Below are 20,997 nucleotides of genomic sequence, written 5' to 3' on the forward strand. Positions count from 1 at the left end.
TATTATACTACAGTCTGAATTCTGTGGAATGCAGATTGTAATACAATATAAGAAATAAAAGAAGCAATAAAATACAATTAAAATTCATCTAGCATCTAGCCTGGTGCATTACGATTGCCACACAAAGCAGAAAAAAAATCATTAAGTGGTTTGTGAAGGACATCTAATTTTCAAGTGGTCCATGGGGAAAAAGAGTTTGAGAACTGCTGCAGAAGAGCATAGGATCCAGCACTCAGCTCCCCTTCTGTGGACCATGTGCAGAGTCCACCCATTAGGCAAGGTGAGCCTTTTGCCTCAGGTGTCATGTCTCTTCTCCCCCCCCCTCCCAGTCTACAGCCTCTGCCCGCCTGCTGAGGCTAGCCGGCTGTCTATGAATGACTGCTACTGCTGCAGAGGTATTTTTAAAGGGCTGTTCAGGCTACTTGCCTGTGCCTCGATCTGAGGAAGAATCCTTCCTCACAGGAAGGCTGCGTATACACCATACATTTAAAGCACACTGAAATCATATTCTTTCCTTCAAAGAATATTGGGAACTGTCATTGATCCCTCGCAGAATGACAGTTCACAGTACCCTTAACAATTATTTTATTTATTTATTATTTTATTTATATTCCGCCCTTCCTCCCAGTAGGAGCTACAGTTTGCTGGATTCGTTGGGGGCAGTAATGTGCTTTAAATGTATGGTGTGTATGCAGCCTAAGGCCCTGTTGACAAGGTGATCCTGGAGAGTGCCTCTTTAAAGTTTCATAGTTTTACCACAGATAAATATGAAACCACAGAACAATAAAGATACGTCAAGACCATTAGAACTGGTGGAATACATTAAACCTGCTTAACAAGCAGCGCTAAAGCAAATTGAAAAATCTTTACTCTGTCATCTGAACCTACCAGAGTAAGCAGTGGGTGAAAAGCCCTGGGGAGGGTGTTCTGCTCTTGGGAGCGCTACTATTCAAAAGACCTTTTACCCTGGTTGCAGCCCACCTAATCCCAGACGTAGGGAGGGGCACCCAGAGAAGGGCTTCAGATGCAGGTTCATGAAGAAAGAGGCAATCCTTCAGGTACTGTGTGTGGTTAAGGAGAAAGATATAGGGAGATGCTTCTGCAATGGACTGGTACACAACCAGAGGATCAAAGCAACCTTTTCCCCAGCGACATTAAGAGGGTCAATATAAGACCCTGCAGTACGTTATTGTGACTGATGTGGCTAGCCGATACACTGGGTGGTGTCCAGTTAAGTCTTGCTCAGAGTAGACCCATTGATAATGGACATACCTAAGGTAAGCTCATTAATTTCAGTGGGCCTTACCTGAGTAGGGCTAGCGTTGATACCACCCATAGCATTTACCCATAGCCTGGCTGGATATGCCTCATGAGTTCAAACATGCACATCTTGTTTGGAAATACTCTGATAGCTTGTGAGCGTTGCACATTTCCTGGGTTACTAACAATGGGGGAACAGAACTGTGAAAATGCTTCAGGCTATCACATACATGCTTTCCTCATAGCAACCAAAGGACTCTATGAGGCTCGATGAGACGATGCTGGTTAAGCAGTTGTTGCCGGAGATCTGCCACTTCATCCACACCTACCGCGAAGGGAATCAGCATGCAGCGGAGCTTCGCAATTCTGCCTCTGGAGTTCTCTTTTCTCTCAGCTGCAACAACTTTAATGCCGTCTTCAGCCGCATCTCCACCAGGTTAGCGTATGTGAAAGATGTTGCTTCCCTGTAGTTCCTAGAAGGTTCATTTGAAATCTCGTTGGAATTTTCTGACTCAGCCTAGATCGAGAGATAAATATTAGTACAGATTGGGGAAGTTTAAAATCGTAGTGTGGTTGATTGAGCTTCCAAAACCAATTAAAATCCTCTATAAACGTCTGCAGCTTATGAAGATTCAAATCTCCTCTGACCTAGTAGTCTAGTTTTACCCCTTCCTTCTCCTTGTGGGGTGTTATGTCATCTCTGAATGCAGGTGTATGTTAACATTCATTCATGTAAAAGGATTTGTATGAAGCCAGACTAAAAGAATTGGAAACCAAAGAAACAGGAGACATAGGTCACATCTGCACCATACGTTTAAAACACAATGATACCACTTTATAAACAGTTATGGCTTCCCCCAAAGAATCCTGGGAGCTGTCATTTGGTAACTGTACTAAGAGTTTTAGGAAACTCCTATTCCCCTCCCAGAGCTACAGTTCCCAGAGCTAACCACTCTGGGAATTGTAGCTCTGGGAGGGGAATAGGAGTCTCCTAACAACTCTCACCACCCTAAACAAACTACCATTCCCAGGATTCTTTGGGGGAGACCATGGCTGCTTAAAGTCGTATGATAATGCTTTGAATGTGAGGTCCGGATGTGGCCATAGACATTTCCATAGTAGGAGTTTTTCCTAGGGGAAGGGACCAGATCTTCACGGTAGCTTGGTATGGTCCCCAGCGCAACAGTTAAAAGGGTCTTTGCTGAAGACCCTCAAGAGCTGCTGCCAGTCAGAGGGGACAGTACTGGGCTAGTTGGGCAAATAATGTGACCTCATATAAGGCAGATTTCTACATTCCACCTTTGTCCATTTTGGATCCACCAGTTGAGAGCATAGGGGAAACATCAGTCTCTCGAGAGCAGGTAGAAGGTTCCACTGTTAAAAGGTACCTTGGCTAAACTTTAAGGGCCTTTTAATAACCTCTGTTTCAAGGAGTTATTCTTGGCATCTGGCTTCAGAGGATGTGGGTTTTCTTCTTTTGCTAAATGGCTTGATGGAGAGTAGTTGCATACAGAACAGGAGACACTGCATTTCCTTTATGGGAAATAGTTGGAGACAATTAAATAAAAACCTCTCCTTGAAATAACTTCAGTATTGGTTGGCTCATATTTCCTGTTCTTGGCTGTATGGACCTGAGAGGGGAAGGGTCATGAGAGAGAAAAATGGTTTCAAATGATGTTTTCAGTTTTAATGTAGGCTGCAAAAAAATCAATCATATGGCCATTTGTTGCTTGTCCCCATGAGGTGGGGTGGGGGTCAGTATACTGGCAGTTAAGTGATGCTGGTCCTGTCCCCCATGCTTTTGGATTTCTGGCACATTCCCATGAAGCCAGAGTTGTTAAGTCTTTCTCCACATAGATGAAATGAAGAGTTCCCTTGGCATTTGATGCTGGAAGTGATATATCATGTCAGGCACACACATCTATAGATCTGGGATTGAGCAAAGCAGTTTCTCTACTTGCCACGGACACATGATTTAGTTATTAGCTGCATGTGGGCTGATGTGCTGAGTTGCCTAGGAAGTGGTGTGGGTGGGCGAAGGATCTGTGAGGTGCACGTAGAAAACTTCCTTTTCTGGCTAATCGAAATTCATGAGGGTCAAGGCAAGGGAGGTTGGTGTAAGACTCCAGCGTTTGTTCTTGTGATGCAATAGGCTGCAAAGCTGTGAATAGCCACATGATCAGCTCAGATCTATGTTCATATGAAGTCCTCCAGCAGATTGCAAAGGACTTTACATGAGCATGGACTTCTCCTGCACATGTATTACAAAATAGAGGGGTAAAAAACAGGAAAATTAATGACACAATTTGGAGATTGTTACTACTACTGCTACTACCACCACCACCACCATCACCACCACCACCATTAGCACATATCTCCCACCCTTCACCTAGAGGTCCCAGGGCAATCTTAAATTACAGTAAAACAATTAAAAACTCATACTTAAACTATACTGTTTTTGTCCTGCTGCCCCCTCCCCTGCCTCATAAAATGGAAGCTTATTTCAGGCACTTCATGGTGATCTTTTTTGCATGGTGGAGAGAGACGGTATGTACTCTCCTTTACATGTAATGTTAATGTGTGATGTAAGCAGTACATGTGGAGGCCTCATTTGCATTATTCTTGCACCTTAAAAAGAGGCAGGGGAGGTGACAGGATTCAAGCGTGTAGCCAGCAACTTTCTCCCATTATGCAGTATCTGTGGTGGAGGAGCATGGCATGCCTGCTCTTCCTTCATAGATCGCTGGTGCATTTATCATCTTCACTTGCTCATGTCAATTTCGTATGGAAAAACAGAAATAGCATTGTAGAATCTTCATCAGTTTTGGATGAATATCTGAAGGACCATGTCTTCCTATGTCCGAACTCTGAGATCATTGGGGAGGCCTGTCTCTGTCCCACCACCTTCACAGGCACGTCCGATGGGAACACAGGAGAGGACCTTCTCAGTGGCAGCCCCCAAGCTCTGGAATTCCTAGGGAGGTTAGACTTGCTCCCTCCCTTTTGTCCTTCTGTTGGAAAATGAAGAGTTTTTTATTCCAACAGGTTTTTGGGAACTGGGTACAAGGGCTGTTAATAGGGTGCTGTTTGACTGATTTTTATTTTGTGTTTTTTAATCGCTATGTTTTAAGTGGTTTTAATTCTATAGATAGTTTAATTATGTTTTAATTATAACTTTCTGTATGTTTTACTTAGATGTTTTTAGCTGTATTTGTTTTAATTTTTTAAGCCGCCTGGAGTCCCAGTTCTGGGAAAGAGGCAGGATATAAATGAATAAAATAATAATTTTAAATGGCTTTATCTCTTGTTATCAGGTGGCATATAAATACTATGAAACAGCTAGAGAAATAAAATTAGTCATCAGTGTGGAACTTGATACTGTGAAGTTGCATGAAAAGGCAATGTTGGATCTCTGCAAGTTCTAAATCGTTAAAACCCCAAACATGGTTGTGTTCCTGTGTGTGTTTGACAAGTTCTAGTTTAAAGGGCTGTCCCAAATGGTCTTTATATTCCTGAGTACATCATCACTTTATATTCTCCCCTCTCCTCCATTATATTAAAAGCGCATCCTTCCTTTTGAGAAGTTGTTTGCTTTTCCAGATTGCAGGAATTGACAGTGTGCTCTGAAGACAATGCTGATGTTCACGACATTGAACTCTTACAGTATATCAGCGTGGACTGTGCTAAACTGAAGCGTATCCTACAAGGTGAGCGGTGAATCTCTTGATCCTGGTTAGAGCTGTGATTCTGTCCTCGCTTATCTGAAAAGATATCTTGTTGAAATCAAAGGGTCTTACATAAGAGCAGGGCGCTGCGGTTCTTATTTGAAATAGCTTGACTGTGAAGTGCCCATGCACATACATTTTCCAGATGCTGTTTGTGGTTTATTGAAATGCGATCTATGCAGTGAAATGGTTTAAATAAACATTTCATTACTACCACTACTACAACTGCTACTACATTTCTATACTGCCTTTCTGCCAAGGCACCAAGGTGGCTTACAATTCAAAATATTCACACAAGCAAAATATTCTCAGGCCTATTCCAGGAGTGATTGGCACTGGCACCCTGGCCTGGTCTCCCTGGCTTCTGCCATTCTTAGGGCCCACAGCTCTTATGTAGCTCCAGGGAAGGTGGGGATGGAGCTGCTTCAGAAGTTTTCTCTGGCCAAAGGTGGTCCCTTAAAGAGCTGATGGTTATGTGTTCCCTGGCTTCTCTGTTCTAAATAATAGTATTTATATAGCATTTCCCCCTTAACATTTGTGAAATGCTTTTGGCAATTATCTTGATAAAGGCTAACTTGGATATTGATTTGATATTTGTATCCCGCTTTTCCAGCACCAATGTTAAGCTCAAAGCTGCTGACACTTAACTGTTGTTGTTTTATCCCTTCAAGTCGATTACGACTTATGGCAACCCTATGAACCAGCGGCCTCCAATAGTATCTGTTATAAACCACCCTGTTCAGATCTTGTAAGTTCAGGTCTATGACTTCCTTTATGGAATCAATCCATCTCCTGTTTGGCCTTCCTCTTTTTCTACTCCCTTCTGTTTTTTTCAGCATTATTGTCTTTTCTAGGGAATCTTGTCTTCTCATTATGTGTCTAAATATGATAACCTCAGTTTCATCATTTTAGCTTCTAATGATAGTTCTGGTTTAATTTGTTCTAACACCCAGTTATTTGTCTTTTTCGCAGTCCATGATATCCGCAAAGCTGTCCTCCAACACCACATTTCAAATAAGTTGATTTTTCTCTATCTGCTTTTTTCCACTGTCCAGCTTTAACACCCATACATAGAGATCGGGAATACCATGGTCTGAATGATCCTGAGTTTAGTGTTCAGTGATACATCTTTGCATTTGAGGACCTTTTCTAGTTCTCTCGCAGCTGCCCTCCCCAGTCCTAGCTGCCTTCTGATTTCTTTATTGTCTCCATTTTGGTTAATGACTGTGCCAAGGTATTGATAATCCTTGACAAGTTCAAAGTCCTCATTGTCAAGTTTAAAGTTACATAATTCTTCTGTTGTCATTACTTTAGCCTTCTTGACGTTCAGCTATAGTCCTGCTTTTGTGCTTTCCTCTTTAACTTTCATCAGCATTCATTTCAAATCATTACTGGTTTCTGCTAGGAGTATGGTATTCACACCTACTTCATCTTGGTTTAATCCCGTTTTCTGAATAATATGTTGTGCATATAGATTAAAGAAATAGGGTGATAAAATACATCTGTCTCATACCCTTTCCGATTGGGAACCAATCGGTTTCTCCATATTCTGTCCTTACAGTAGCCTTTTGTCCAGAGTATAGGTTGCACATCAGAACAATCAGATGCTGTGGCACCCCCATTTCTTTTAAAGCATTCCATAGTTTTTCATGATCTACACAATCAAAGGCTTTGCTGTAATCGGTGATTTCCTTCTGAAATTCCTTGGTTCGTTCCATAATCGAACGTATGTTTGTGATACGATCTCTGGTACCTCTTCCCTTCCTAAATACAGCTTGGACATCTGGCACTTCTCATTCCATATATGGTAAAAGCCTTTGTTGTAGAATCTTGAGCATTACTTTACTTGCATGGGATATTAAGACAATAGTTCGATAGTTACTGAATTCCGTGGGATCTCCTTTCTTTGGAATTGGGATGTATATGGAATGCTTCCAGTCTGTGGGCCTTTGTCACTGACACTAATAACAGCATTAAAAAGCAGCAGACATTTCTATCAGTATAATTGCATCAAAGAACACTGTAGCATATAAATAAGGTAAAAACGGTTCAATATAAACCCATAATAATTCAAACATATCAGAAACGGCGGCAGCTGAGCACCATCCCTGTGCCAGGTGACATATTCCATTTGGCAAGGGGCTTCTTCATCCAGTGTAGCAGCACAATCCCAGGCAGCAAGATCTTTCATACCTTTTGTCACAAGGAGGCAGGGTTGGCCAGCCCTGAATGGAAGAGCCGCTCACTTATAAACAGCAGCTTAAACTCAGACATACCCAACATATGTATGGCTTCTACACAAAGGAATAAAACAGTAGATAGAGCAGGTTCAGGCTAATATACAAGATAAATTAAAAACTGATCAGATTTTAAAGACTGTACATGTTTACCAAAAAAGAAAAGCATTCACATAGCGATGGAAGGCCATCACAGGGGGAAGCTGTGAGGCTCTCCTGAGGATATCAGTCCCATAGCAGAGGCACTACCACAAAGAAGCCCCCCCCAATCCAGCCAAATGCATTTCAGAGATTGGAGGGATGTGAAGGAATCTCTCCAGAAGATCTTTATGGGTGAACATGAACCATGCAGCCAGAAGAATGACAAAATACTGTAGGCTCTTCTACTAAATCAGGTTATTACTTGACAGTATAAAAATAGGGGGCATGATGCAAAAATTGCTCCTTGAGTGACTGTTTGGGAAATGCTAGGGCAGTTTTGTGGCATTGCTGTCATCCTTCTTGTTGTGTGAATGACATTCTTTGTTTTCACAGAGACAGCGTTTAAATTCAAAGCCCTCAAGAAAGTAGCACAACTGGCAGTGATCAACAGTCTCGAAAAGGCAAGTTTCTTCCTTCTTTGCGATTCCTCAGGCTGTCTCTGCAGGAGCTTTGGCAGAGAAGTGCAATCTCCCATCACATAGGAAGCTGCCTTACACCAAGTCAGACCCGTGGCCTGTCTAGCCCAGTATTGCGTACGCCAGGGTTTCAAGCAGTGGTCTCTCCCAGCCTTATGTGTAGATGCTGGGGGACTGAACCTGGGACCTTCTGTGTGCAACGCAGGTGGTCTGCCATCCCCTATCACAGGAGTCTGTTCATAGTTGTTTTTGTGGGGGGGGTTTGGGGGGTGGATACTGGAGTGCATGCCTACCACTTTTTCTCCCAGAGGGGGAGGGCCAAGTGTTGATCATGCGAAGATATCCAAGACCCTTTGTTTTGTGCTTCTCAGAAGAACGTAAGAAGAGCCCTGCTGGATCAGGCCAAGGACTTCTTGGACTTTGATTTCCTGGGCAGCAGTCCCTCTATGTTGCATGGCAGGCTGCTTTTGAAATGGAGCAAAATTTAAAAGCCAGGGTTTGAGGTGTCAGATGGACAAGTGCCACCTGGCTTATTTTTTGATAGATGGTTTGTGTTTCTTATATATAAACTGTATATATACAGTTTATAAACTGTAATTCTTCAGTACATCAATTCTCAAGTCAGCACATGCCTTTTTGGAAGGACTTGCTATATGAATTTGTTAACAGTCATGGCTTCCCCCCAAATAATCCTTGGAGTTGTAGTTTATTAAGGGTGCTGGAAATTGTGGCTCTGCAAATGGGTAAACTACAGTTCCCAGCATTCTTTGGGGTGAAGCAGTGGCTGTTAAAGTGGTATAGTAAAAAGTGCTATAAAAGTATGGTGTGGATGTGACCGTGTATTGTATTTCTGATCTATTTTGGATTTATGTTTCCATTTTGTTTGGCTTCTCTATATTTTAAAATGACAATACAATATGATTAAAAAAAACACCATCAGAACTCTCACTGGGCATACCTGAGCCCTAAAAGAGCTATTTGGATCCCAGCTACTGATGGTGGTATCCAACTAAGATTTACTCTGAGTAGACCCACTGAAAGTAATAAGCTTAAGTTAGTCATGTCTATTTCCCTGTTAGCATTGGATATAACTCTTCAAGTTAGTTGCTTATCACAACATGGACTTGGATACTAGATCTTTTTTTTGTCTTCTCACAGTATCGTGGGTTCATTTAGGAAGCAGGAAAATGAACATGTTTAATCTGTGTGAGTTTATGAAGCTCTTCAGTTCTGGGCCATTTAATTGTTAGAGAGAAGTGATGGAAGGTCTCCTCTGCTTCTGCTCTCCTCACTCCTGTCACAAGTGAAGTGGCTGTGAGAGCTTTGCCTGATAAAGTTGCCCAGTACAAGACTGTATCTCTCATTGCTAGAACTATAGCTCCTGAATGAAATGCATTCTCTGAACTAACTGCTTTCTGACCTGTGTGACAATGTTCTGTAGGCATTTTGGAACTGGGTGGAAAACTATCCGGATGAGTTTACTAAGCTCTACCAGACACCACAGACTGATCTAGCGGGTAAGGCACAACCAGCAGTTGGATAACATCCCTTATAAACTAGAGTGGGGCCTTTCCAGTTAACAGCTTGCCTTGACAGTTCCCCAGTTTTTAGAGGTCATCCACTTAAGTTCAGAGGAGAAAAGGAAATCCACCAGTGTTTGTCTGGTGCATCCAGAGATGTCCTGCTCCCTGTCCTTTTTTCACCCCAGCATGTATGAGGACTGGCATATGTTGTTGGCAAACCCCAGTACCAAACCGTTTCCTGGAATGTACCATTTTGAATTATAGGAAGTAGTGTGGTGTGAATTGTCAGGGTCACATGCCTGAATGTTCCCCCAGAGCAGAAAACACCCTGTATACTATATGTAGAAAGCTAATATTTCAAAGGGAAGAGTTCTTGATATGCTGTTTTTTATATATACTTGTAGTTCTTTATGAGGGGAGCATTCAAACATATTCCTCCAGCTGAAGCTAAAAATGTCCAGGAAAAATTATACGGCTTGTTTGATTAAATATCTAGCCTGCCCATTATGTAACACCATCAAATACATCCCCAGTATTGCCACATAATTCTGTACATAAATATTACTGAAATGAAATATTTTAGACCCACATTTGAAAAGTAATACAGGGAGTGTGTGAGAACGAGTGGGGAGCTTAGTGTCAAAGGGAAAGTTTTGCTGTACATGGAAAACCTAGCAGAGTGACAGTGCCACTGCTGTCCAATGCAATTGCTTGTCACTATTCATGGTTTTCTCTACCTTGACCAGCTAGATAGAACGTTTTGTTTTATTTTTTTAAAAAAGGAAAAGGAATTGTTTTACTTTTCAAGCCCTTTCTTAAGTCTTGTTGGCCTCTGGATAACATTACCTGGACCACGATGGGGCAAAAGTGTTTCCCCTCCCAATTTATTTATTTATTTATTTATTTCATTTCATTTCTAGACCGGCCATAGCTAGTACCTCTCTGGGCGGTGTACAAAACTGGATTAAAATACAATAATATAATAAAATCAATAACACATAGCAGCAAGTTAACTAACAAAATTAAACGTAAAAACATTAAAATGCCTGGGAGTATAGCCAGGTCTTAACCTGGTGCCTAAAAGAAAGTACCGAAGGCGCCAGGTGTATCTCCTCAGGTAAGCTGTTCCAGAGTTCAGGGGCCACCACAGAAAAGGCCCTAGATCTAACAACATTCCTCCGGGCTTCCTGATGAGTTGGTACCCGGAGGAGGGCCTTTCAATTCACCTTTGAAATTTGTAAATCCCTGATCAGAACTCTGAGTTGTAGATGAAAGGCTGGATGTAAAACCCGGAGGCTCACAGCACTCCCTTCCAGGGTAGTTGGCATGAAGGAAGACATCATTGGGCCCTGCAGTACTCATACCATATGGGATCATATTAATTTCTTCTTCAACCAGCGTGAGGAGTGGAAGTAAAGAAAGCATCCTAAGGCTTATTTTATCTACTGGTTTATATGGGCAAGGGACTTCTTGAATGTCATTTTCTGGCTTTACATTTTAAAAGCTAACAACCACCTGAACCTTTTTTTTTTTTGTAATTTAGGATGTTTATTATAACTATTGTTTTTTTAAAAAAGCTGATGCTTAAACTGTCCTGACTTCGACAAAGTTGTCTTCAGTGCTACATTTGGTACATTGGCCATAAACCGGTCATCTTTTCCCATAAGTGTTATGGGGGGACAAAGCTTATATTTTTCAGGACCTCCAGCCTCTGCTTTCCTGAAATGGTTTTTTTAAAAGACAAATTTAAACCTTGGGTTGAGCTGATGTGTGTTTCCCTGAAGATCCTAATCAGAACGTAAGAGCATCCCTGCTGGATCAAGCCAAAAGGCTAATCTAGTCCACCATCCTGTTCTCCCAGTGGCCAACCAGATTCCCTAAAGGGAAGCCTGCAAGCAGTACCTGAGGGCAACTGCACTCTCCCTGCTTGCAGTTCCCAGCAACTGGCATTCAGAGGCACATTGCCCCTGACTTGGGCCATTTCCCTTGCACTGTTCTTGCAGTGCTGTTAAATATTGATACTGTGCTAAAAATGGGAGGCATTTCAGCTTTTGTCCCTTGGCCTTACTTGGAAATAATGGTCTTGCTCCTCTCTCCATTGCAGATTGTGCAGAGAAGCTGTTTGATCTGGTGGATGGATTTGCTGAAAGCACAAAACGCAAAGCGGCTGTTTGGCCGTTGCAAATAATCCTCCTTGTCCTGTGTCCAGAAATCATCCAAGACATTGCCAAGGATGTGGTAGAGGAAAACAAAATAAATAAGGTAAAGAGAACTGTGAAACTTCTTCTATGGCTGGTGCTAGTCAGGCTTTTATATATGCAGGTGGATGATTTTAAAAAAAATAGCTTGCTGCTTAAAAGGCTGGGCTGGAACTTTTCTCTTGTTACATGCAAAGAATTTGCATATGGGGTGAAGCATTCAAATGCATATGCCCCCCATTTGCTCTTTCAAAAGGTGCAACCTCAGCCTCGCTTGGTGAAGATGGAGGATTCTCCAGTGTGTGTGTTGTTGCACTGTTCCCTTGGTGCTAGGATGGAGACTGGTTCTTCCGTGACTCTAGCTCCCATCAGCCCCAGGTAGAGTGGCGATGGTTGAGGATGATGGGAGTTGCAACCCAGCCACAATTGGAGGGCTACAGGTTTGCCCATCGTTGCTCTCACTGTTCAACACGCATAACTCGAGTGGCTCCATTTACTGCATTGCTCTGGCTTTTGTGGGTAGCTGAGCATGTCTTGGGCTATTGCATCACCTCAATGCGATTGCTTACTTTATTTTCAGGGCTTATACCTCTTCAACAAGTTTGCAGAGTGGCTTGTAATATGTTTAAATTACAGTAAAAGCAAATTTAAAATCTATTGCAGCAACACAATTTAAATAAGCATCATAAAAGCAGTTGTTGCAGTTACAATAGTTTGGATTAATAAAGCCTGGGGAAATAATGGCATTGAAATGACAAAGGTGCCTGCTGAGCCTCTCTAGGGAAAGAGTTTCATAGTCACGGTCACCTTAACACCCTCTTTCCCGTTAAGCCACCCATTGCACTTCCAGTGGCAGGGGCACCCAAAGAAACGTCTCTGTTGAGGAACTCTGAGAACAGGCAGGCACACATGGAGACATTGGTACTTTAGGTGCTCTGGGCTTTAAAGGTCAAAAGTAGCATTTTGAATTGAGACCAGAAACAAACTGGGGATAGGTGCAGTTGGCAAAGAATAGGTATATTGTGATCATAAAGCTCAGTCCCAGGTCACAGCCTCATAGATGGATCTGTGATGAAAAGCATTTTCCAGTGGTCTTTAACGACAGCCCCACATACCATGTGTGACAATAGTCTAATCTGGGGAACTGATAAGCAAGGCTAAGTTGTCTCTGTCAGTTGAGGCTGCAGCTGGTGCGCTAGTCCAAGCTGGTAAATGGTGCTCCATGCCCTGGAGGCATCCTTCACCTCCAGTGACAAAAATGGGTTAATGACCTTCCGCAGACTGTGATAGGTGGATAGCGCAGCCCTGTTCAGTCCAGGGTGACTCCTCACGCAAGCAGATATACCTCCTATCAACAGGATCTCTGTCTTGATTCTATTTAAATATTTAAAGCTTTTTGCTTATTCTGCCTTCTTAAAAATTCCCTCTAAACTGGGGGGAAAAACCCTCTTTGCTGATCTGGTACTGCTGTCAGAGAAACTTCATTTGAGCAGCAGTTTTTAAAAGCCAAAGAGATGTTTTAGGCTGAGTTCTCACTGAACGGGCAAACTTGTGTCTGGACTGTTTTGCTTGACTGGATGCATGGTGGAAGGAATGCTCCCCCATGAGGAAAACAAAAAAGATCCTTGCATGTAGCAAAGTAGTGCCTTGGAGAGAAGGCTAGGTGAGAACAATTAGTTCTGATGTGCTAGTTTTCTGGATGTGGAGAATTTGTATAAAGTCCTTCCCCACCTTCTCAGCTGTCTGAAGGTGTACAGTCTAGACACATATTTACTATCTTGGTGGGAAGTAGATGCTGGAATTAGCTGTGCATATATAAAAAAGAGAGTTAAAGATTATTCTCTCTAGCACTGTGGTACGATACAAAGATGGTTCTGGGTGTCTGTAATAACCTTAATATTATAAATGCACAGCCCTCATGGAAACTAATTGTGGCCACCATCAAATTTATTTATACAGTATGTTGCTTTTCCAAGTAATGCTCGAAGTGGCTCACAAAACCAACAAACAAATGAATATGCAAGAACAACAGAAGCAATCCTTAATGCATTTAATACATTTCACAATGTACTATTCAGATCTACATCATCAACCTAATGAGAAAACAACCAATGGAAATTTCCCTAAACATATGAAGTGGATTCTAGGTACCTTCAGCAGCTGGAGCAGCCAGAGTCAGCCAAGGCCCTGGCCTCCCAGGCCAGGTACAAGAGAGCCTGTCAGAGAAGCAGGAAGCAGGTCTTGCAATAATGTCCTCAAGGCAGATCAGTGTCTGATCTGGAATTTGAGCCTGGGTTTCTCAGGATGGAGTTACAAGTGCTTTTCTCTTTCTGGCTGATTGTGTTTTGAATCCTGCAGAAACTATTTTTGGACAACCTCAGGAAGGCACTTTCAGGCCACAGTGGAAGCAGGCAGTTGACAGAAAGTGCAGCCATTGCTTGTGTTAAGCTGTGCAAAGCATCCACCTACATCAGCTGGGAAGACAACTCTGTCATTTTCCTTCTAGTGCAGTCCATGGTGGTAGATCTCAAGGTAAAAAAGAAACAAAGGAAAATCAAATTATGTAATGCTGCTGTCTGTGTATTTGTGTTGATGATTTTGAACTGTTAAGTGAAACTTTTAATGGTTCAACATCATTCCACAGAAAGAAAGAACCGTGGTTTGGTGTGATGTCTGAATTAACAACTCACAGTGAACAGAAATCATCTCAACTCTTAAAGGTTGGGCACCTAGGAGCTCAAGCCATGATTTTAAATTAGGGTTGCCACAAACCATTGTTTAGTGTGATGTCAGAATTAGACACTGTCTTAGTGGTCAGGATGTGCTATCTTGGGCATACATGATTTTTCAAAATGAATTTTTATTCATTTGGGAAAAAACAAGGCTACAGATATAGGGATTCCAAACCGTCAACAGGGGTTTTCCTGTTGCTTGCCAACTGTGGCAATCAAGATGAGCTGTAAGGCTTATGGCAGGGCTCTCCATTAGTTGTTGAGCTAATTGGAGTCGGAGTCCCACAACATCTTGAGGGCCACAAGTTCCCCATCTCTGGCTTAGGCCAATCTTTCCCAACCTTTGGGTCCCCAGATGTTGCTGAACTACAACTCCCATCAGCCCCAGCCAGCATGGCCAATGGTCAGGAATGATGGGAATTGTAGTCCAGCAAGATCTGGGGACCCAAAGGTTGGGAAAGGCTGACTTAGGCCACTCAGCGGGATCAACTGATACCTGGTTCAAACAGTGGGGGCTTGCTTCTGTTGCCAAATGTACAAGTTTCTCCATTGCAAAGCGTGCCTTTTCCATTGGCCTAAAGAAGGAGTAGCTTGTTCCCAAAAGCTTGCCGTTCATGTTCTTCTTCTTCTTCTTTTCAAAAAATGTGTACTTCCACGAATAGCTCCCTCAACCTTTAGAAAATATTGACTTCTTTGCTCTCCTGGCTCTCTTAGAGTGGCATGTGCTGCTGACCAAAATAATTGTGACACATGTTTGTTTTATAGAACCTGCTCTTCAATCCTAGCAAGCCTTTCTCAAGAGGCAACCAGAATGCAGATATAGATCTCATGATTGATTGCTTAGTGTCTTGCTTCCGCATCAACCCACACAATAACCAGCACTTCAAGGTGAGGCTTGTGGCTTGTCAGGCACGTGCTCTTGAGCCTGAAGCTATTTTTAAGCTGTTGGATATGAAGGATGGGTCAGCAGCGGTCGGAGTCATTAATAATAGAGAATCCTGTTTCCCAGCAAGTACCACTTTGAGTGTTTTCTAGAAATCTGTTTTTAGATAACCAGCTTTCAAGATGCCCTTTCTGCTGCTTTTTAGTGACCTTTAAGTTTTGAATTAACTGAAAAAGTTCTAGTGTTTTATTTTCTTTGGGCCTGGTCCGCCAAGAACCTCTTCGCTTAAATGAATTTGTTCCATGAGGAAGTGTGTTCCCTCCGTTCATGTAGGAAAATATCCTTCAGCCAGTCTAGTTTGTTTTGATGGAGTGTGTGCTTTGATTTCCAAGTTTGCTACATAAGAAAACTTAAATTTTCCCTCCCTCTTTCCCAGACCTGCCTGGCACAGAATTCCCCATCAACTTTTCATTATGTGTTGGTAAATTCACTTCACCATATAATCACAAATGTAAGTCCTTAAAACTTGATTATTTAGTTCACAAAATGGTAGCAGTTTAACTAGATCTGGAGAAGCAGGATGTGACTGGAGCAGGGTGGGGAGGTATCTGTTGAAGTCAAGTGGGGGCAACTGTATTGAGCTTCAGTGGCAAGAGTGTCTATGAACCAGTGCAGCAGCTCAGCCATTGGAACCCCATTTCTAATGGTTGTCTATTTGTTGGTGTTCCATCAGAAATTATAGATGCCAAGTGTATGCAGCATTTAGGATTCCTACAGATATAATACTGGTAGACCCTTTGCACAGTTGAGCAGATTGGAATTGGGCCCTGCGATTGCATATTTCCTACCTTCCGATGTGCAAACGCCTCCCACCATTCTGCTTTCACATTTATGCCTGCATGCATGTAAACTGGTCAGCGCAGGCCAGGTTAGGGTGCATCCCGAACGTTAAGATTTCAAACCAGTTTCAAAATAGGGTTTCAGATCCACCATTAAAGAATGCTTCCTGGTTTCATTAACTATTGTTGACGTCCAAGCAGACATAATGGCAAGCAATGGTTAAGTGAGTTGGGGAGAATTCACACAAGAGGGAAGGGGCTAGAGAAGGTTGCATGTGTTTCTATAGCCTGTTCCCAATCCTATATCCACAGCTGAGGGTTGGCAAGTATTGTCTACGCCAGGCCTTCCTCCGCAGCAGCAAGAATAACCTCCAGATGTTTCAGAACTTGTGTATAGGGTTACCACCTGGAAGCGTGCTGCATTGCTCAGCAGAACTGATTCAACACTGGGGGAGTGGAGGGAGTGGAATGACTCCTATTAGCTACTTGTATAAACAGCATGAAAATAAGAATTTAAGTACTGCAGACAATTGCCATCAAAGTCGTGTTTCTTTAAGGCACCAGTCAGATCAAGGCCTCTTTCCCACTGAAATTGGGAGCGCCCTTCTGCAGAGGATCTTATGTTCATGTTTACTAATAGGCATTTTCTCCCCCCTTTTTTGTTTGGTTTTTCTCGTTTCTGACTTTATTCCCCCTTTTGTAGAGGCAGACTCAGACCAAAACTTTAGGAAGGGGGTAAAAATGGAATCCGGTTACCCACTGCGATAGTGACAGTTCAGAGAAAATAGAATCTCCTTCCTTGGAGGCTCTTAGAGGTTGCTGAACAGGAACTGGGGGTGCTTTGGGCGTGCAGTTCAGAAGATGAGGCTGTTGGCCCAACATGCCCCATTGAAATCCTTGCTAAGTTTCATTTTGTCACCTTTGTTGGTATTCTCCTCCCGCCCCTCTTCCCTTACTTAGTCTGCACTGGACTGGTGGCCCAAGATCGATGCTGTGTACTGTCATTCAATGGAACTCCGCAGCATGTTCAGTGAAACCCTCCATAAAGCTCTGCAAGGTTCTGGTGTGCACACCCCGATTCGTATGACGCCGGTAAGGCTCTGCTCCATATTTTTCAGTGGTTAGTTTTTTTTACTTTCTTGTTAAAAAAAAGAAAGTTTGTTCATTCCATCCTTGATATTCTGTTTTATCATAGAAGGTGGTACAAATGCCACAGTCCTTAAAGTAGTTCTCACCCAGGAGTGGAGAGCATTTGGCCCTCCAGATGTTATTGAACTACAGCTCCCATTCTCTGCCCATTGGCCATGTTTGCTAGGGCTGATGGGAGTTGTTGTTCAGCAACATCTGGAGGGCCAAAGTTTCCCCACTCTTGTTCTCACCCTTTCCCATGGACCTTTCCCATGTTCTCAGGTAAATCCCCCAGTCTGGATCTGTCCTAAGTGAGCCAAGAAGAGAGAGAGAGAGAGTTTGGCTGGTGGTACTCTTTTAGTCCCAGAAATCGAAAGGGTAAGACTTGGCTGCTGGAGTGGCATGATCATTCCCATGGGGTGGATCCCGTGCCATCCTAATAACATTTAAAGGATGGAGTTGCATGGGATGGGTGGAGCATTTGGGGACTGCCCCCCCACTAACATCACCTCCCCCACCATTTGTTCCAGTTTTCTGACCCTCAGGCATTAAATAATAACATGGGTGCTATTCAGCTAAATTCAGAAGATTCAGCTAAGGACATCAGGAAAAACTTTCTGTTAGAGCCATACAGCAATGGAACCAGTTACCTAGAGAGGTAGTCAGCTCTCCAACACTGGAAAATTCAAGAGGCAGCTGGACAGCCATCTGTCGTTATGATGCCAGATGATTGATAGGTGTGTGTCCCTGCCCACCTGTCAAAAGTTGGCCTGGGGTGGGGGGAGATATACATCTGGTCTACTGGGCCAAAATGTTCCCCACCCCTATGTCAGTTGCAAAGACATCCCACCCACCCCCTATTTGCAGCTGAAACTTTTCCTCAAAACTCAGCCATGTCACTGATAGAGGAAAGAATAAAAACTGATTTCTTTGGAGGTTTATGAATCTGTGTATTCATATATGCAGCAGCAGCAACTTTGACATTGATTGGCAGCGCTTTGTCTGCTGCTTCTTATTTTTCTGTTCTTATTGGCTGCTGTGGCTCACATGATCAGATGCCAACCGGTCACTGCTTTGCATTGCAGTGGGCTTTTGCTGTAAGTATATGACCCCTTGTTAACTACCACAGAAAAGCTTTCTCTTTTTTTTTTTTACTTTTTAGTGTATAGTTACCACTACAGTCACTTCACTCTATTTTCAGTGATGGAATATGTAGCATGCCTTCACCTGTCGGCTGTAATGTACTGATTAAAAACCATTTTACAGACCAGGTGATAGAAGCAGTTTTATTCTCTGTCATTGCTCCCCTGCCCTCACATCCCTTAATTATCACAACTTGTGAGTTTTTTTAAATGAAGTGTCTCCCTCTTTCAGTACAGCTGCCAGTTCTGTTGACAAATGAGTTAACCATGAACATTTCTCTATGGGCTGGCATAAATGTAACCATGGTTACGACATTGGGAGCCAGCCATAAGAGTGCACTGTCTCCCTTCTCTTTCCGTAACTAATTCCTTTTCCTGTCTCAATTGCGTTTAGAGGATACATAGGCACCTTAACCATGTTTAAGGCTAACCAGGGTTTGAACATGCATTTTAATGTTGGTTTGAAATCCTGATTGGTCTAAATCATGGTTAGGGCCAGTACTGTTGGGTGCCTTGTTTGCAGATAAGACAGGAGAAGTGAAATGGCTTCTGGAAGGGGATGGAGGATATCCTCCTTGAGCTGGCTCCCTCTCTCTTAACAGTGGTTGAGACGGGACCAGTGTTAAATCTGCACTGTCTTTGTGAAAATAATGTGCAGTTGTAACATCAGTTATCAAATACCAGGTGTGAGTGCAAATTCATGAACGTACTTAGCCTTATTAAATTTCAGAGTAATTAAAGCCATTAATTTTTTTTTAAAAAGCCTGCCATTTCACTGAGAAGGTTTGGAGGATTTATCCCCCAAAGTATGATCAACTCATTTTCCCTCCTTCCCCCTGCTGCCCACTTCACTTAGCTATTTTGTTTTTAGAATGTTAATGAATATGATTTTGGTCCTGCTGTTTGGTGTCTTGCATGTATAGAAACAGCAAAGAATTCAATAACATGAAAATACATTTTATATTTTACTTCTGTTAATATGCATGCATGGTTATGAGCAGATCAGATTGGCACTATGTCTGCAGGTAGAGCAATCCAGATCATGGGAAGCCGGCGGGAGGGGGGTTGGTGAGAAGCCAGCAGAAAGCTCTGCAGCATCCACTTGCCACTTGGGCACCGCCGGCCTGGCTCAACGCTGGCTTTGTCGGGAGTCACATGCGGGGACTGGAAAAGCAAAAGCCGGCTCCCACGAATACCCCTACCAGGGAGTAAGCACTCCCCATTAACCACCTCGATTGGGATCCGCGGGAGTGCTCCAGACGCAAGGAGGAGGATGCATAAGTCCCTCTGTGGCTCCTCCTCTGCCATGCCCCTGGAATACCTCATTTTTAGGCCTTCCACTGGCTCTCCATCTGCCGAGCAGGCCATTCCCAGCAGACCCCCAGCTGAGCTAGCAGGGTCCCAGCACTGCTCCGGCTGAGCCAGGATGCAGGGCTTCTGCTGGTGGAGCCCAGTGGTGCCAGGAGCCTGCCGGTTCAGCCAAGGATCCACCACATCCAACTCCTCCCAGCCTGGCGCAAATACAAGTTGGATTGTGCCCTTAGTTATCAACATCTTTCTGTATTACAAATAAGGATAGCTGTGCCTATATTTACACAGTTCTGCTTCTAAGGTTCAGGACTTCAAACAATTTGTAAACTTGTGGCACGGGCTGATGTGGTCAAGGATTGGAGGGGCCCAAAATGGCAAGATAACATGGAGGAATATCCATGGGGAATTTGACCTTGTAAAGCAACACTGGAAGGCCCTCTTGAAAGCTTCCACTAGTTCATAAATATCTGCCCATGCATTTGCAAGTGTTTCTCCATAGTCATGATCACATTATTGTTGATCCCAAGCTGAATATGAGCCAACAGCGCAATGTGGCTGCAAGAAAGGCAAATGCTATTTTAGGTTGCATTAAGAGAAGTACAGTTTCCATATTGCATGAAGTATTCTCCTCTATTGGGCACTGGTTAGATCTCATATTGCGTACTGTGCCTACTTCTGGACACCGCACTTTAAGAAGGATTCAGACAAACAGGAACAGCTTCAGAGAAGGGCAACGAGGATGATCAGGGGACTGCAAAAAAAAGTCCTATGAGAAGAGGCTGAAAGAACTGGGCATGTTTAGCCTTGAGAAGAGGAGACTGAGGGGAGATAGGATAGCACTCTTCAAGTACTTGAAAGCTTGCCACATGCAGGAGTGCCAGGATCTTTTCTCAATCATCCCAGAATGCAGGGCACGGAGTAATGGATTCAAGTTACAGGAAGCCAGGTTTCATCTCAGCATCAGGAAAAACTTCTGTTAGAGCTGTATGGCAGTGGAACAATTGACCTAGGGAAGTGGTGGGCCCTCCAACACTGAAGGTGTTCAAGAGGCAGCTGGACAGGCATCTGTCAGGTAACTTTTAAGTTGGATTCCTGCATTAAGCGGAGTTTGGACACTATGGCCTTATAGGCCCCTTCCAATTCTACAATTATATATATATCCCAAGAAAGGGGATCCCAGGGAATGCAGTAATTATATTTATTTATTTATTTATTTTAAAAACTTATATACCGCCCGACTAGCAATAGCTCTCTGGGCGGCGAACATAGATACAATAAAATACAATATAATACAAAAACATCAGTCTAAAATCAAATTTCACAATCTAAAAACAGCAAAGGCTAAAATCAAATTACAAACATTACAATCATTAACAAAAAATTAAAATGACTCGGAGTAGAG

General features: G+C 43.0%; 1 protein-coding gene across 7 annotated transcripts in view; it reads left to right on the forward strand.

The window, feature by feature from the left end:
- The window catches only part of NF1 (neurofibromin 1), a 233,138-nt gene that overhangs the window by 16,454 nt on the left and 195,687 nt on the right, over positions 1 to 20,997 (forward strand). For all 7 annotated transcript variants that reach the window (XR_009759857.1, XR_009759856.1, XM_061605006.1 and 4 more), the window contains exons 4-12: positions 1,506 to 1,696; positions 4,861 to 4,967; positions 7,757 to 7,824; positions 9,281 to 9,356; positions 11,467 to 11,624; positions 13,919 to 14,092; positions 15,058 to 15,180; positions 15,612 to 15,686; positions 16,975 to 17,106. Coding sequence is in view for 5 of the 7 variants with exons in the window: in XM_061605006.1 (XP_061460990.1) it covers positions 1,506 to 1,696; positions 4,861 to 4,967; positions 7,757 to 7,824; positions 9,281 to 9,356; positions 11,467 to 11,624; positions 13,919 to 14,092; positions 15,058 to 15,180; positions 15,612 to 15,686; positions 16,975 to 17,106 (1,104 nt within the window). In the remaining 2 variants the exon portion in view is untranslated. The remainder of the gene's footprint in view (positions 1 to 1,505; positions 1,697 to 4,860; positions 4,968 to 7,756; positions 7,825 to 9,280; positions 9,357 to 11,466; positions 11,625 to 13,918; positions 14,093 to 15,057; positions 15,181 to 15,611; positions 15,687 to 16,974; positions 17,107 to 20,997) is intronic.

This window comes from Rhineura floridana, chromosome 21 (assembly GCF_030035675.1).
Source record: "Rhineura floridana isolate rRhiFlo1 chromosome 21, rRhiFlo1.hap2, whole genome shotgun sequence".
NCBI lineage: Eukaryota > Metazoa > Chordata > Lepidosauria > Squamata > Rhineuridae > Rhineura > Rhineura floridana.